This window comes from Epinephelus fuscoguttatus, linkage group LG3 (assembly GCF_011397635.1).
Source record: "Epinephelus fuscoguttatus linkage group LG3, E.fuscoguttatus.final_Chr_v1".
Classification (NCBI taxonomy): Eukaryota; Metazoa; Chordata; class Actinopteri; order Perciformes; family Serranidae; genus Epinephelus; species Epinephelus fuscoguttatus.
Window position 1 is genome coordinate 39,829,088 of NC_064754.1, and position 14,297 is coordinate 39,843,384.

The 14,297-nt window shown below is 41.9% G+C and overlaps 1 protein-coding gene across 14 annotated transcripts in view; it reads left to right on the plus strand.

Annotated features, from left to right (window-relative positions):
* The window catches only part of adgrl3.1 (adhesion G protein-coupled receptor L3.1), a 170,363-nt gene that overhangs the window by 115,322 nt on the left and 40,744 nt on the right, over positions 1–14,297 (plus strand). For all 14 annotated transcript variants that reach the window (XM_049569478.1, XM_049569512.1, XM_049569521.1 and 11 more), the window contains 3 exons: positions 6,598–6,781; positions 13,299–13,421; positions 13,622–13,827. In XM_049569478.1, the coding sequence (XP_049425435.1) occupies positions 6,598–6,781; positions 13,299–13,421; positions 13,622–13,827 (513 nt within the window). The remainder of the gene's footprint in view (positions 1–6,597; positions 6,782–13,298; positions 13,422–13,621; positions 13,828–14,297) is intronic.

Here is a 14,297-nt window from a genome sequence, read left to right on the forward strand (position 1 = left end):
CCTGAAAAGTCTTAACGTCAGCACCAGTCAGCAATGTCACATCACAGAACATGGCTTAGGACGATATGCAAGCTGACACACACACACTCACACATGCATGCACGCCACAAATATATAAATATATTTTCAACAATGATCTCATGCCGTCGCATCCAAACAGGCGGGGTATTTTGATGCGTGTCTCTTTAATCCAATGAATTTTCAAGGAGCGGTCGCTCGCAGACAGATAGTTACAGGTTCGAATCAAAACGTTCCACCGCACACCTTGGGTACTGCATGGGGCTGGGAGTGATCGATTATATAATTAGCCTTAGTAATGTGAAACAAAATTATACCAACAGTCCCTTACTCTGCCAGATAGAAATGTGCGTGATTAGGGATGTGGTGTGGTGCTGCCCTCTCCTCGTTAATTATCTACAGCACTAATTGCCAAGTGAGGAGAGTGGGCAGGAGGTTTGGGTTCTTAATAGAGACAAAAAATAATTGAATTCTCTCTTTCCTTCTCTCTCTCTCTCTCTCTCTCCCTCACACTTCATCTCTCCTCCTCTCTCACTTCGTTTGGGGAACTGGGGACTCGTTTCATGTATACTAAATTGGCAATTTATTCATGATGAAGTTGGTGGTGTGGAGAGGCTTTCATGCTGTAGGGTGGATTGATGGAGGGAGGTAGAGTCTGCAAGGTAGACAGAGAAAAAGAGAGAGGGGTGGAGGAGGGGAGGGGGTCGAAATTAAACAGAAAGAGACGAGAGAGTCACAGAAACAGAAATGGAATGCGAGAGAAAGAGAGAAACAATAAAGGGGGCAGTGAGGAGACAGTGATGCTCAATGACAATGTCTAATTTGCCCTCTATTTATGGATGGCGGGTCAGAACATGGCATGCTGTGAATTTAAAGCCTGATTTAGCTGCAAACTCATCCTGTCAGTGAAGACAAACTCCCAACAACAACTGACAGATAAGCCTGCTCCTCTGATGAAAACATTTTCAAAACATGCACTTTCTCAGAGCTCAGCCAAGCGACTAAAAGAAGGGGGAAAAAATCCATTCTTTCCTCTACTCTCACCCCTTTTCCATACTTAGAACATCCCAACTCTGTCATTTTTACAAAGTGTGTCCTACTGTGCGTGAGTGTGCACATACTGTACATCCATGCACATGTGCTTGTGCGTGTGCTCCCCTTGTGTAGTTGGGAGTAGTAGAACAGCCCAGCTCTAGTCTGTCTTGCCGCTGCTGTTTACGCTGGATTACCCCAACGCTTCAAAGCATTTCACTTCTGCCCCATTTACTGGCGCGCATACGTGTGTGTGTGTGCGCGCGGCTACTTGCACACACGCCTACCCTGTAACACATAGTCACACACGCACACACAAACGACACCCTTATCTGTCTCTGCAGAGTCTCTTCCCTCTTTGAAGACCTCTAAAAAGTCTCCATTTTAGCCCTCAAGTCCTCATACTTGTGCGGATAGAAATGTCACCGACGGCACCAGAGCTTACAGGCACACCCACACCGACACACATACACACACACACAAACACATATATTCCATCTTTGAGTTTGTGATGTGGAGATGTCCGGACCTCAAGGAAATCACACCCCTTCTTCTCCTTACCTATCTCTCTCCTCTACAGATCCAATCTCAGGCGCCAGCGAATTAAATTTCAATGAAAAAATTATATGAAATTGAAAATGCAAGATAATCAAAAGTTCAATAAAAAGCAATGAAAAGTTTAATGAGAGTAGAAAAGGGGGGTTATCTGAAACACATCAAAGTGAGCGCTTGGGAGCAGCACCACCAGCGTGAGCGAATGGAAAGCCACCGCTGTCATATCTGCCGTGCCTACAGAACATCCACTCCTCTGTCTGTCTCTCTCTCGCTCTCCCTGTTGCCTGGACTGCTACTGTACAGCAAGTGGAGCAGAATGATGCACTGCAATGCTTCTCCCAGCCCCCTGTGCACACCCTCACACACACATTTTGATGCCAACACACATGCATCCCACACTCTATTCAAACACATTTACCTGCACATTAATGCACTGCCACACTGAATGTGTGGCATGTATATATGTCACTGCACGTGGACTCGTTCATGCACATACAACACTAGGACCACAGAGAACAGCATCATTCCCACAGTATAAACAGTTAACAGGAAATTCTGGTTTCATACAACTTGGGTCCACTTTTTGTAATTTTTGGCCATCATTCTGTGATAATTGTACTCATCAAGTTAATTGCAGAGATCTGGGAACACAGCAACACCGTGTCCAACAGGGCAAAAAAACACAAGCAGTCAGACAATCATACAGGTTTTGAACAAATCCCCAAATTAGACAAAGCTATTTAGAGGAGATTGCAAAGGCAAATTGTAAAATTATTACTGTATTGCTTGCTCAGTAGACATCCATCATGCTTTACAGACTGATTTCCTGGTTAAACTTTAACTTACTGTACTGACAGAGAGGGCTCACAGTGTTCCTGTGCAATGTGGGATTTTTACCCAATGTTTTGGGCAGAGACAGAAAGAGTACTACAATATTTTACTCAAGTGAAAGTTCTGTTAGTTTAGAAATGTTGTTCAATTGACTTGTGTATTTTGTACTAACATAAAAAGTAGGTCACTTACAGTGTACTCTGAGCAAACATCACTGCCTTACATTTTTAAAAGGGAAATGGGTGGAGGGAGAGTAAAGAAAAATGTATGATGGTGATGTTTTATGATAGGCCTATTAAATCAAAAAACATATTTAGGCCATAAACTAAAAAGCATTAAACTCATTACCATATACAGTCCACAGAGCCCTTATGTACAGACCAACCCATTTTCCAGAAAAATTGTTCGCATTGTATTATCTTCAAACCATGTATATGTGACATTTGTAAGTTATTATGTAGCGGATATGTTGAAACTTCACATTTCTTTAAATTTCAACAGTCCAGTGGTTAATGTATGGATAGATTGAGGCACACAAACCACATGATTATGATTAGGAAAAGATCATATTTGAGCTTAAAAAATAATTTTGGTGGCACAGTCACAGAGAAGCTGTCAACATCTTTATAAAAAAACAACAGCTTTTGATGGCACAACCCCATCTGGAAAAACAGCATTGTCTCTGTAAAATAAAAAATGCTTTTTGTGGTACTATCCCCAGTGGAAACACAACAATGGGTTGCTAAAAAAACACCAATGTTTGGTAGCTAAAAAGATGCTGGAAGACGCAGTGATGACTCGCTAAACAACAACCAGTTTTGATGTTTGTTTTTAACAGTGGTCTGCAGTAATCTGCAACTTGGTTGGTATCTGGCCTGGGTGTCATACCATCCACCATCCCCTCCACCTTCCAGTGACAGTTCCAGTCAGCTTTTACACTGTGTCACTTTAGAAACACTGATGTGATGGGTATGAAACATACAAATGTGGCATATTTGGGTGGTTTGCAGACACACACAATATCAACATTTGCTTCTGGTGACTGAGGCTGTCAAAACCAACAATACATTCAAATTCTATATAACTCTACAGCCTGTACATACAATTGATTATCAATTACGCAACCAAGAAAGAGATAAGAGGTGGACAATTAAACTAAAATTACCAACAATAAAGAAAAAGAGCTATGAACACCGCTGCCAATACAACAAGCCTTATTAGGCTACAGAAATGAAATGACCTGACACTTCTTATAGAATCAGTAGCAGAATAAAACATCGACAAAGCAGACAACACTGAGATGAATATACAATAAAAACTCCACAGTGGCTGAAGCCACAAACATATGTGGTTTATTAAAGCAATAAGAGAGTCACGCTGATTTTGCACGTGTAGCGCACACACACACACACACACACACACACACACACACACACATACACATACTGTACACATACACACAATGCTACGTTGACGTCCTCCTCTGGAGAATTACAGCCATCATGAGCGTGTTGTTGCGGCCTACTCACTCATCTAAACATCATTTTGAGAGTCTTGTGCAATGCAGTGTCTTCCTCAAGCTGCTGTAGGTTCATCTTCTCTGCTTGTTTATTTGTTTATGCTTTCAAGTACACTATAACCAGCCCACTCAGGCTCTCTGTCCCACTGTGCTCCTTAAAGGTTTCAAACATGTTGAGCAGAAAGAGGCTCTGCAGTCACAGTGGCAGGGATTAATGCTCAGAAACAGCAGAAAGGGCTTGCACACCTCACAAAAGTTTAAAATCAGAAGTCACTACTGGAGGATCCACCATGAGGATTTCAGTATTTAGCATGACCCAGTATGCACCTATTGTAGGTGTGTTTGGATGTGGTCACTGAGCGTGCTCACAGGGTGGCGCATAAAACCAGCGATTAATTAAGTAAGGTAGATGCAGCCTTTATTATATTATTTATTTGCATGTAAAATTAGAGAAAAAAGTGTAAAAAAAAAAATGGATGTCACAATTTCTAAGTGCACAAGGGGATGTCTTCAGATCTCTTCTTTTATCAGGCCAATATTAAAAAAAATCAAAAAAATATTATATTTACAATGAAATGAAGTAGCAGCTAGAGCCAGCAAATGTTTGGAATTGTTCCTCGATACATCACTTAAATGATTAATCATTATAATACTGCTGACAGTTTTTTTTATTGACTGTTGAGCTACAGCTGATGATTATTTTATTATTGATTTTTATGTTAATTATGCTCCAGATTTACTGATTACTGATTTTGTCAATAAAATGTGTGAGAAAAACTGAGAATCTGAGAATCCTCACAGTTTGAAAAGCAGGAACCAGAGAATATTTTGTGATTTTGCCCAAAAAATGTCTCAAATGATTAATCAATCATTAATGAACCTGAGAATATTAATATTACAGGAACTCAAAGGAGCATTAAAGCTTGTAGTCATCTGTCCCAACCAATGAAGAGACAGAAACAGCTTTGCTGGTGCATGTGTATGCATGTGTGTGCTTCATATCCACTCCTGCTTATTCTGGTTGTTTGCTGAAGCAGTGGATTAATTAGTTTTTGTTTACATGTAGCCCTCCCAAACTCATCCGATATGCATCCCAGCTAATTAGCTGCTACCGCTAAAAGAGGACATCATATTATCATATTAGCTTGTTGGCTAAGCATACTGTATCTACATGTGGATATCACACCCCCAAAATAAACAGGTAGATTAGCTCTAATTCTAGAGGACGACTGCACGTTTTGTAGCACATGCCATCACATGAGTCATCATCTACAGTGTTTATCTATCTAGGACACTTTTTCCTACCCACACACACACACACACACACACACCGAAAACACACTCTTTACTTCTCCACAATTGCTGTTGCTGTCTTCTCTCCTCCCTCCTGGTCTCTCACTTCTCCCTAACCCTGAGTGAAAGGGGCAGAGAGGGAGTCAAATGGTTGATGTGTGAATGCCAATAAACTGATGTCTCTCACTTTTCCTCCCTGCCCTTGCAATTCCCCGCTGGACACCCTCTTTGCTTGTATAATGGTGCCTGCGATCCCTTTTCCCACTTTCCCATCCACCCTCCTCAAGAGGGAGAAGCATTGAAAGAGCGAGAGATAAGTGAGGGATGGGAGCGCGCTTGCGGAAAAGGGTGGTTTACAGTCAGAGAAAGAGAAAATAAAGAGACAGGCGGGAGTGTGAGATGTGTGTGTTTGATAGCACCTGTATTCGCTTTTCCGCCTCCCTTGTTCCCAGCGGACGCCTGTCACCATGGACTCACTGGACTGTTTTATCGCTCTCCCATGGCTCTCCCCTTCCTCTCCCCCCCACCTCCATCGGCTCCCTTTTCTTTCTGTTTCTCTATCTCTCCCAGGGTCTTTTAAGATGTGTGTGTGTGTGTGTGTGTGCAAGTCTGAAAATGAGGAGGTGAATTCTTAAGAGCATAAAGGAATGTGAGCTGGAGACAAAATAAGTATTGTTTCACAGGGAGCGATTCATCTACACGAGCCAACTCTTCTCCTTTTGGTAATATTTTTGGATTCATAACCACTCTGCGCGGCTGGATATGACCCAGCAGACATTATCTGATAAAACGCTAATTTCTTCTCAGACCCCTTAAGCACAAGTTTTCCAACTTGAAGATAAGACTGTTGCTTTAAAGGGAAAAAAAAGGAGAAATGAACCAGGTTTGGGGGTGTAGACACATGGTGATTGCAATCAGCTAATTAGCTTAGCTTGATTTTCAGAACATCTGTGATGGATTTTCTATCACAACATCCTTTTTATAAAGAGAATTTAGAATGAAAAAAAAAGAAAAGGTGGTGATGAACATTAAAAAGTGGATTTTGAAAATGTACTTTTTATTTAGTAGCATCTGTGTTCTTGCCTTTGTTATGTCTGCATGGGAATGCTACATTTGCATTGCTAACATTTTTTGTTGTCATGATTTATCAACATGATAAATGAAAAGCCACTGCATTCTCACTGTTGCATCCCACTGACTGCTGTCCTCAGTAGTTATGGTGTAGCAATGTTATTTGCACTATGAATGGATTTGCATTAATTTTCACATTAGCCTTGTTGACTGAAAGGGATGAGAGTGTTAGCATTAGCTTCCTCTGTGTGACCTCCGTGTCTCTGCTGCTGCCCCAGGCTATGGTGGAGACGGTGAATAATCTGCTGCAGCCACGAGCCCAGGCAGCGTGGAGGGAGCTGCCCACCAGCGAGCAGCTGCACTCGGCCACCCTGCTCCTTGACACTGTGGAGACTGGGGCTTTTATGCTAGCTGACAACCTCCTCAAGACTGACACTGTGCAGGAGACCACTGACAACATCCGTGAGTACTTTTTTTTTTTTTGCTTCCTTCCCCATCCTCCAAACTCAGTTGGACCCCACAACTGTCAAGAAGCTTGTTGAGATGCCCTCAAGCAAGACACTTTACCTCCATTTGCTCTAGTGAAGCTACACAGTGGCCAAGTGTTGTAGGCTGTGGCTGCAAATGGGCATGTCCCAGGTGTTGAATTGCAGGCGTGCGAGATATGACTTGGCAGGAACAGTTGCAAGTTGTACGTTTTGTTGACTTTACCTATATACAGTCAAGTAGAGAGATACATTACAGTGTGCACTTATTTTGGCAGTAACGCTGTTCTTAGATTTCAGAGTTTTCGTGCTTTCCTCCTTCTTTTTTTCTACAGATCTTTTAATAACGTAAACCAGCTCAGGCCGCTAAAGATCTAAGAATATGATGTAATATCATAGTAAGAGGCAACGCTGACAGCAGGCATTACTGAACCCACTGCCTCAGATCTATGTTTTATAATACAAACCAGAAACAAAGTATCTAACTTCACAGTGCATCAGATATTATCATCATCTTCCATTTGTGTAATTAAACAAAAACACACGTTCTGTACATGTGAGTGGACATGAGTGGACATGAATGGAAATAGGGCAGAATAATGCTTTTGTTTCACTGCTTGTGATGGTTAAGAGAGAAACATATGCCAGATTAGGTCGTAGTTTATCTGAGTAAAACTGAAACAGCACCGGGCCATGCAGATGACTAGCTAAACAACTGCCTGACTGCATATAAAAAAAGGTACAGTAATATGATGCAAGGTAGATTCAATAAGGAAAATAAAATACTTTAATACTGAAGCAGAGACAACATTAAACTTGCATATTAAAGAAATAGCTCTGATTTTTTTTTATTTCAGTTGTGGTTGTATGAGGTACTTGTCAATGGTCAGTGTATTACCTAAAATTAATGGTGGTCAGCAAGCTCCAAGTTTAAAGAAGCAGGCAGGAGTACTGCCACAGGAGCTAAGCAATGTCCTGCTGTGGATCGGAGGTGGCAGCAAAATGTATTTTAGGCACTTCAAAAAGGCCTACCTAAACGAAAAACAATATCAGTGTAAGTGGATGCTGCATTGAGAATATTTTCACCACTTTACCTTGCCGTCAGACAGCCCTTTCCTTTGGCACTCTCTTCTTTTTCTCAACCCTACAACTTCGATATTCCTACGCATAAGAGCAGCTTTGCCGTACAAAGTGTTACGCCACAGGTCAGACTGAAACGAAACTTTCAAACTTTTAAAGATTTCAGACAAAGAAATGAAAAAATGCAGCTGGCACCTCTGAAGACAGACAGCAACACTCCACCTGCAAGGCTGAGACAGCTCGGCGTGTGCAGTGAATATTTCTCTCAAGAGGATTATGTAAAACCAGCTGGAGAGCACTGCTGTACCCAATCACTGGGTAAAATAAATACCTACAAATAAATGAAGCAACTTACCAGACAAACAGTGAAGTGTGAATCCCTTTTTCTTCATCTTCTGATTTGGAATTTTGTGTTGTAACCAGGTCCCACTCATGGCAGCAGTCGCTCTTTGGGTCTGTGAGCATGCGTTTACAGTTCACAGTTTGCTTGTGCTCTTTCTTGGCCTTTTTTGTTTGTATTTGTTGTCTCCTCCATAAACTGCCGAAAGTCTGACCCCAACAGCTGATCTGTGGTGTAATACAGTGCACACACACAGACACAGTTGCGCTGTATCTTACTGTACAGTGTGTTAGAATAGCAGTAATTCAATATGTTTAATATCTTTACATCATCAAACAGTAGATCTAAACTAATTAGTTATTTAATAATTGCAGGTGTTTCAGGTTTCTCAATTTACAACTTCACTCTCCTCCTCCATGTCAGCCCAAATCACAATACACCTTGCGTGATCATGAGCATCAAGTCCTGGTTTGCTACATAGCCTGCCCCATGGTAGAAACAGTACTGCCAAGTCTTTACTGATGGATATCACGTCACCCAACCCTACCATATGTAGCATTTTGTGTTTGTATATTGGTCATATATGTAGATTTTAGGAACGAGATATTTTTCTGCCAGTAAGAAATTCAGATCGACCACGCAGTGTAAAATGTTTTCAAATTTCCATGTGTGCAGCTCATAAACCCCTCTGTCAAATTAATTAATAACTTGTGTGCATGAATAAACACAACAGAGACAGAACAGAACGCTGTCATCCCTTAATAAACATTAAAGGGATGTCAAAGATAGCAACTTTTTTTCATGTATCTCAGTCTAAAATCTGAATTAAACGGAGTGTGAAACAGAAGTGGCTCACTCTGATGTCTGAAAGAACATCCGATTGTATATCAAAATTGTACGATAAAGAGTCACAAGGGCAAATGGAGTGAATACAATAACATAACCATAGGAGTTTGAATTGATGAGGTGAGTAATTTCACCACACTTTTGCTGAAACACGGTCTCTCGCCTGCCGCCATTGACTGGGTGATCAATGGGAAAAGAAGAAAAAACTCCAAAAATATAGCTGTGATTGTATTTGCCAGACATGATTAACTACTTGCAAAAATTTCCACATTTTGGTGGCATTCCCAAAGCAACATGTCAGATAGACTAAACATATTTACAGCTGTATGTGACTGTTCTATTATGTAGAGCAGGACTGTAAAGCTGTCAGAGGGAGGTCATGATGAAGAGGTCCAGGTTGTTGTGTGAGAGGTTTTTCAAGGGTCAAATCCACAGAGACACATCATCATCTAACAAAATGCAAGAGGGGGAAAAAACCTGGCCTTGAGGCGTCTAAGGCAGGGATAAATTGTTTGCCAGAGACAATAATTTTTATTTATTTATTTTTCCCGTATTTTCCTCCCTCCACTTGTAGGCGGAATTGACAAAGCAGAACAAAGCTAGTTATTATGGTGTTGTGCACATCACTTTCCTCTCCTCTCTCTTTCTCCTCCTTCCATCGCTCCTCATCCTCTCTCACTGATCCCCTCATCATTGGGCCATGGAATAAGGCAGAAATACTGAAACATAAAAACCCTGTTTGCCTTTCATGCCTTTAGCTGATGATATACTGTATCTGTGAGCCATCTTTTCATCTGCAGCCAGACCAGCGAGTTGCACTCACTCATGTTTTTCTTGATTATCCCCCTGTTTACTCCCCTTTGGATGTGATATTTCAAAAGTTCCTACAATTCATCTCCCCATTACTTGGATTCACTGGGCTTGTGTAGAACCCAGTAAGAGATGAAAAGTCATGAAGGAGGAGCGGGAGGATGATGAGTAACGAACAAGACTGCATGCTTGAGGGTGATGGTGGTGGTGGAATGTCAAATGATGCTCTGAAGGTGTTTTTTTGTGTTCATCTTCACATCAGTAAGCAATGAAATCATTTAAAGAAACAGTGTTTAACATTTAGCTGTGACGATTGCCGATTGCAACCAGCTGAAACTTCTCCGGGTTAGAACTCCCACAGTGTTCATTGTTCATTACGTTTTTACTGGGAGCTGAATTATCCACAGAGGTCTCTCTCTCTCCAAAACAAGCAGACCAAGCAATTAAAACCGGTAAAATCACAGAATAAAGCAGTGTCACTTTAAAAAATAGTGTTTCTCCTACGCTGTTTGGCACATCGCAGACAGGCTGCTTGCCCAGCACCTGCTACGTGTGCTCACCTTTTATCTCTGATAACATACGATCCAGACGTTTGGGGTTTTTTTAACAGGTAGACGAATTATCCACAGAGATCTCTCCCTCTCCAAAACAAACAGACCACATGATATAAACCAGTAAAAACACTGAATAAAGCAGTTTCATGTTCCAAAGTAGTGTTTTTCCTACCCAGTTTGGCATGTGGCAGCCAGACTACTAGCCCAGCACCTGCTAGTGTGTGCTCACCTTTTTTCTGATCCAGACATTCAGGAGGTTTTTACCATGAGCCAGATTATCCACAGAGATCTCTTCCTCTCCAAAACAAATGGACCCAGTGATTTAAACTGGTAAAAACAATGAATAAAGCACTTTCATGTTCCAAACCGGTGTGTCATCAACACTGTTTGGCATGTTGGAGACAGACCGCTGGTCCAGCACCTGCAAAGGATACTCACCTTTTTTCTGATCCAGACATTTAGGAGGTTTTTACCATGAGCCACTTTTTCCGCAGAGATCTCTTCCTCTCCAAAACAAACAGTCCCGGTGATTTAAACCGGTAAAAACAATGAATAAAGCAGTTTCACACTCCAAATCAGTATTTCTATGACACCGTCTGACATGTTGGAGTAGGGCCACTAGCCTAGCACCTGCTAATGTGTGAGCACCTCTTTTCTCTGATAACTTAAGATCCAGACTTTCAGAAGGTTTTTACCAGGAGCTGAAATATCCTTAGAGGTCTCTTTCTCTCCCAAACAAACAGGCCTGGGGATTTAAACCACTAAAAACACAGAATAATGCAGTTTCATGTTTAAAAAAAAAAAAAAAAAAAGGTGTTTTGCAATGCTGCTTGTCACAGAGGGGCTCTGAACTACGGTAGCCAATACGAAAACACAAATGGCTGTGTCTAGAGCCAGTGTTTCGTTTGTCCACTCTGGGCTACTGTAGGAACATGGCAGACTCTGTGGACCTGCTCCCTATGTAGATGCAACCTGTTCATTCTAAAGCAACAAAAACACAAGGATACTTTCAGGTGATCATACACTAAAGAAAACATAGTTATTTTATTCCACCTATGACAATAGATCCCCCGAAATCCTACACACTGAACCTGTAAGTCAAGTCAATTTGACCATATTACCCCTTTTTTTCTTATCTCAGACAAACGTTAGACACAGAATCCTGCCACGGTCCTTCCAGCATGACTTTGTCTCCCCTGAGTTTAAGCACAGCGGTTTATTCCCAACAACTGCCATCCTACACAATTTCACCTTACATAATTTCAGACTTGTATCTCCTCCATTCCTTCTCCCTCCACCCCTCCTCCTGAACGCACCACATAAATGTGGTTACATAAACAGCCATCGAGATGTAGGCTAGCGCATCTCTCTGAAGAACTTAAAACAGGAAATCATCTTTTTGTGGAAAATTTTGTCTCCGCATCCCTCTCCTTTTTGTGCCGTTAATCTTCCCTCCCAGCTAATCCAGTGGGCAGATCCACCGTGATTATCTCTCCCCTTTATTCATAACCGCCTCTCATCTCTCTCTTCCCATCCTCACTTCCCTCTCTCTCCCCGTCTTCTCCCTCTCTACTCTCCTCACTGCACTTTTTAAGCCCCCCCCCCCAGTCTTTTTATTTTTTTTTTTAATTCACAAGTCTTTGAGAGGAGAGTGAGCGACAGGAATAAATTATTTGAATGACACATTTTTAAAGAAGCCACTGCATCTACTGTAGGTGATATTATTGTGTTAGATTGTTTGTGTGACTGCACGGCGCGGTATTAGGCAGATGAATAAATGGTGTTATTATTAGAACCAAAACAGTGATTTGAAGGGATAACACAGCGGTAACAGCGTGCGCGTGTGATAACGATAATGAACAAGTGTGTTTCTTAGGAGGAGGATTGTCATGACAAGGATGCTTTAATTAGATTAGACTCAGCGTGTTTTGATACCCCGCCGCTGTGTGTGGGTGTGGATGTGTGTGTACATGTATGTGTGGGTAGGTCGGTTAATGTGTGTGTGTGTGTACATAGATTGAATGTTTAGTTTGGCTCCTGTGCAAGTAAGGGACACTTAACCAGCGTTTCTTTTGCCAGTATTTGCATATCAGTGTCTGTGTTTATGTCTGCCTGCCTCCATTTCCTCTCGCCCAGACCTTAGCATCTCTTGCCTTTGTGCCCTATCTATTGTACTCTGCGAGAGAACATCTCCTTTCCGCCTGTCGCCACTCTCTTCTCGACGTATCTGCTCGTTCCCCATCTCTCATGCGCGCTTTCTGCTTTACCTCTCTCCACCACTTCTCCCTGACCTCCTCCACTTCCTTTCCCTTTCACCCTCTTCTCCCACTCCACCCCCTCCTCCACTCTCATTTCCATCCGAGCACGTCCTTGTGTTGTTTATTTGATCAAGGAGCTGTTTTTCCACCATGAAAGCGGTGTCTAAATCACCAAATCACTCAGAAGCACAAGATAACGATACAGCAAAGGTATAATTAGTCCTTAATTAGAAACTTTATCTAATACATTACACAGGCGTAATCGGGAATGTGCTAACGAACCTGGATGGTGAAATTAGATTCCCACAATACAAGAGAGAGGCTGGATTAACTACCTCCATGTGTTGGACCAGTTGCCTAGAGACATTGTTGCCTTTTTTAGTATAAAAAAAAAAATCTGAGTTATTTCACTTTGATGCGTGTCAGCCTTTTTTTTTTCATTTTCTTTGTTTAGAAGAAGCCAGCTTCAGGATTCATGCCTGTGTTCTGCTGTGAAGCACTTAGTGAGAAAACATGGTTATTACAAGAGGCTGCAAAACAAACCTGATGTAACGTGCTATGCTATGACTTGACATTAGGGTGTGTGTTGATGCGTGTGTGTTCCAGAGCTGGAAGTGGCCAGGCTGAGCACGGATGGGAACCTAGCAGACCTGACATTCCCTCAGTCAGAGCTACATGGAAACTCCATCCAGCTGTCAGCCAGCACTCTCAAGCAGCACGGCAGAAACGGTAGAAGAGAAATCTCACATTCTCTCTCACTTTCACTATGAGGTCTATGACCCCTCCCTCTCTATCTCTGTCTAACCCACTTGCAATGTTTTTTTTTCCCTGCTTGCAATCTCTCTCTTCCCATATCCACCATTCTGTCATCACGGTTTAAGCCAACAATTATCATTAATCAATTAATGTTCCCGGGTGTCCCCTTACAGGTGAGATCAGGATGGCCTTTGTCCTGTACAGGAACTTGGGGGCCTACCTGTCCACAGAGAACGCCAGCGTCAGACTGAGCAGCGAGGCGGTCTACCCTAATTACTCTGTTATCGTCAACTCCCCGGTCATCACAGCATCCATTAACAAGGAGAGCAATAAGGTTTACCTGTCTGAGCCCGTGGTCTTCACTGTCAAACACTTGCAGGTAAAAACGGTGTAAGGTGATGACTTCTAATTTTGTACACAGTAAAATAATAACTTGCTGTGAGATAATGGGACATAAGCAGAGCTTAGAGGATGAGGCTGAAGTTGTCTGTGTTGCCAAAGCTTGAATTACTTTATTCCATTGTGCCATTGACCTCCACTGCCATCCAAAACTTTCGTAAAACACACAAATGAACTGCTCAGTTGAACTGGGTGACATGTTCCATTATTAGAATGAACATGGGTGCTGTAGTTCATTTTGATTCAGTTTCATGTAGGCTGTTCTGGTGCTATAAATACCCACTGGAGCACCAAGTGTGTGTTAATCCACAGCTGAGAATAGTTCCCAGAAAATGTGCTATTTACTGAGCAATGTTTGCTAAAATCTACAGTGCCTAACTGTCTTTGGAAATTATTTGGCATCTTTGAAAACGGAAACATACATTTGTGAGTCATTTTAAAGATTTTCGT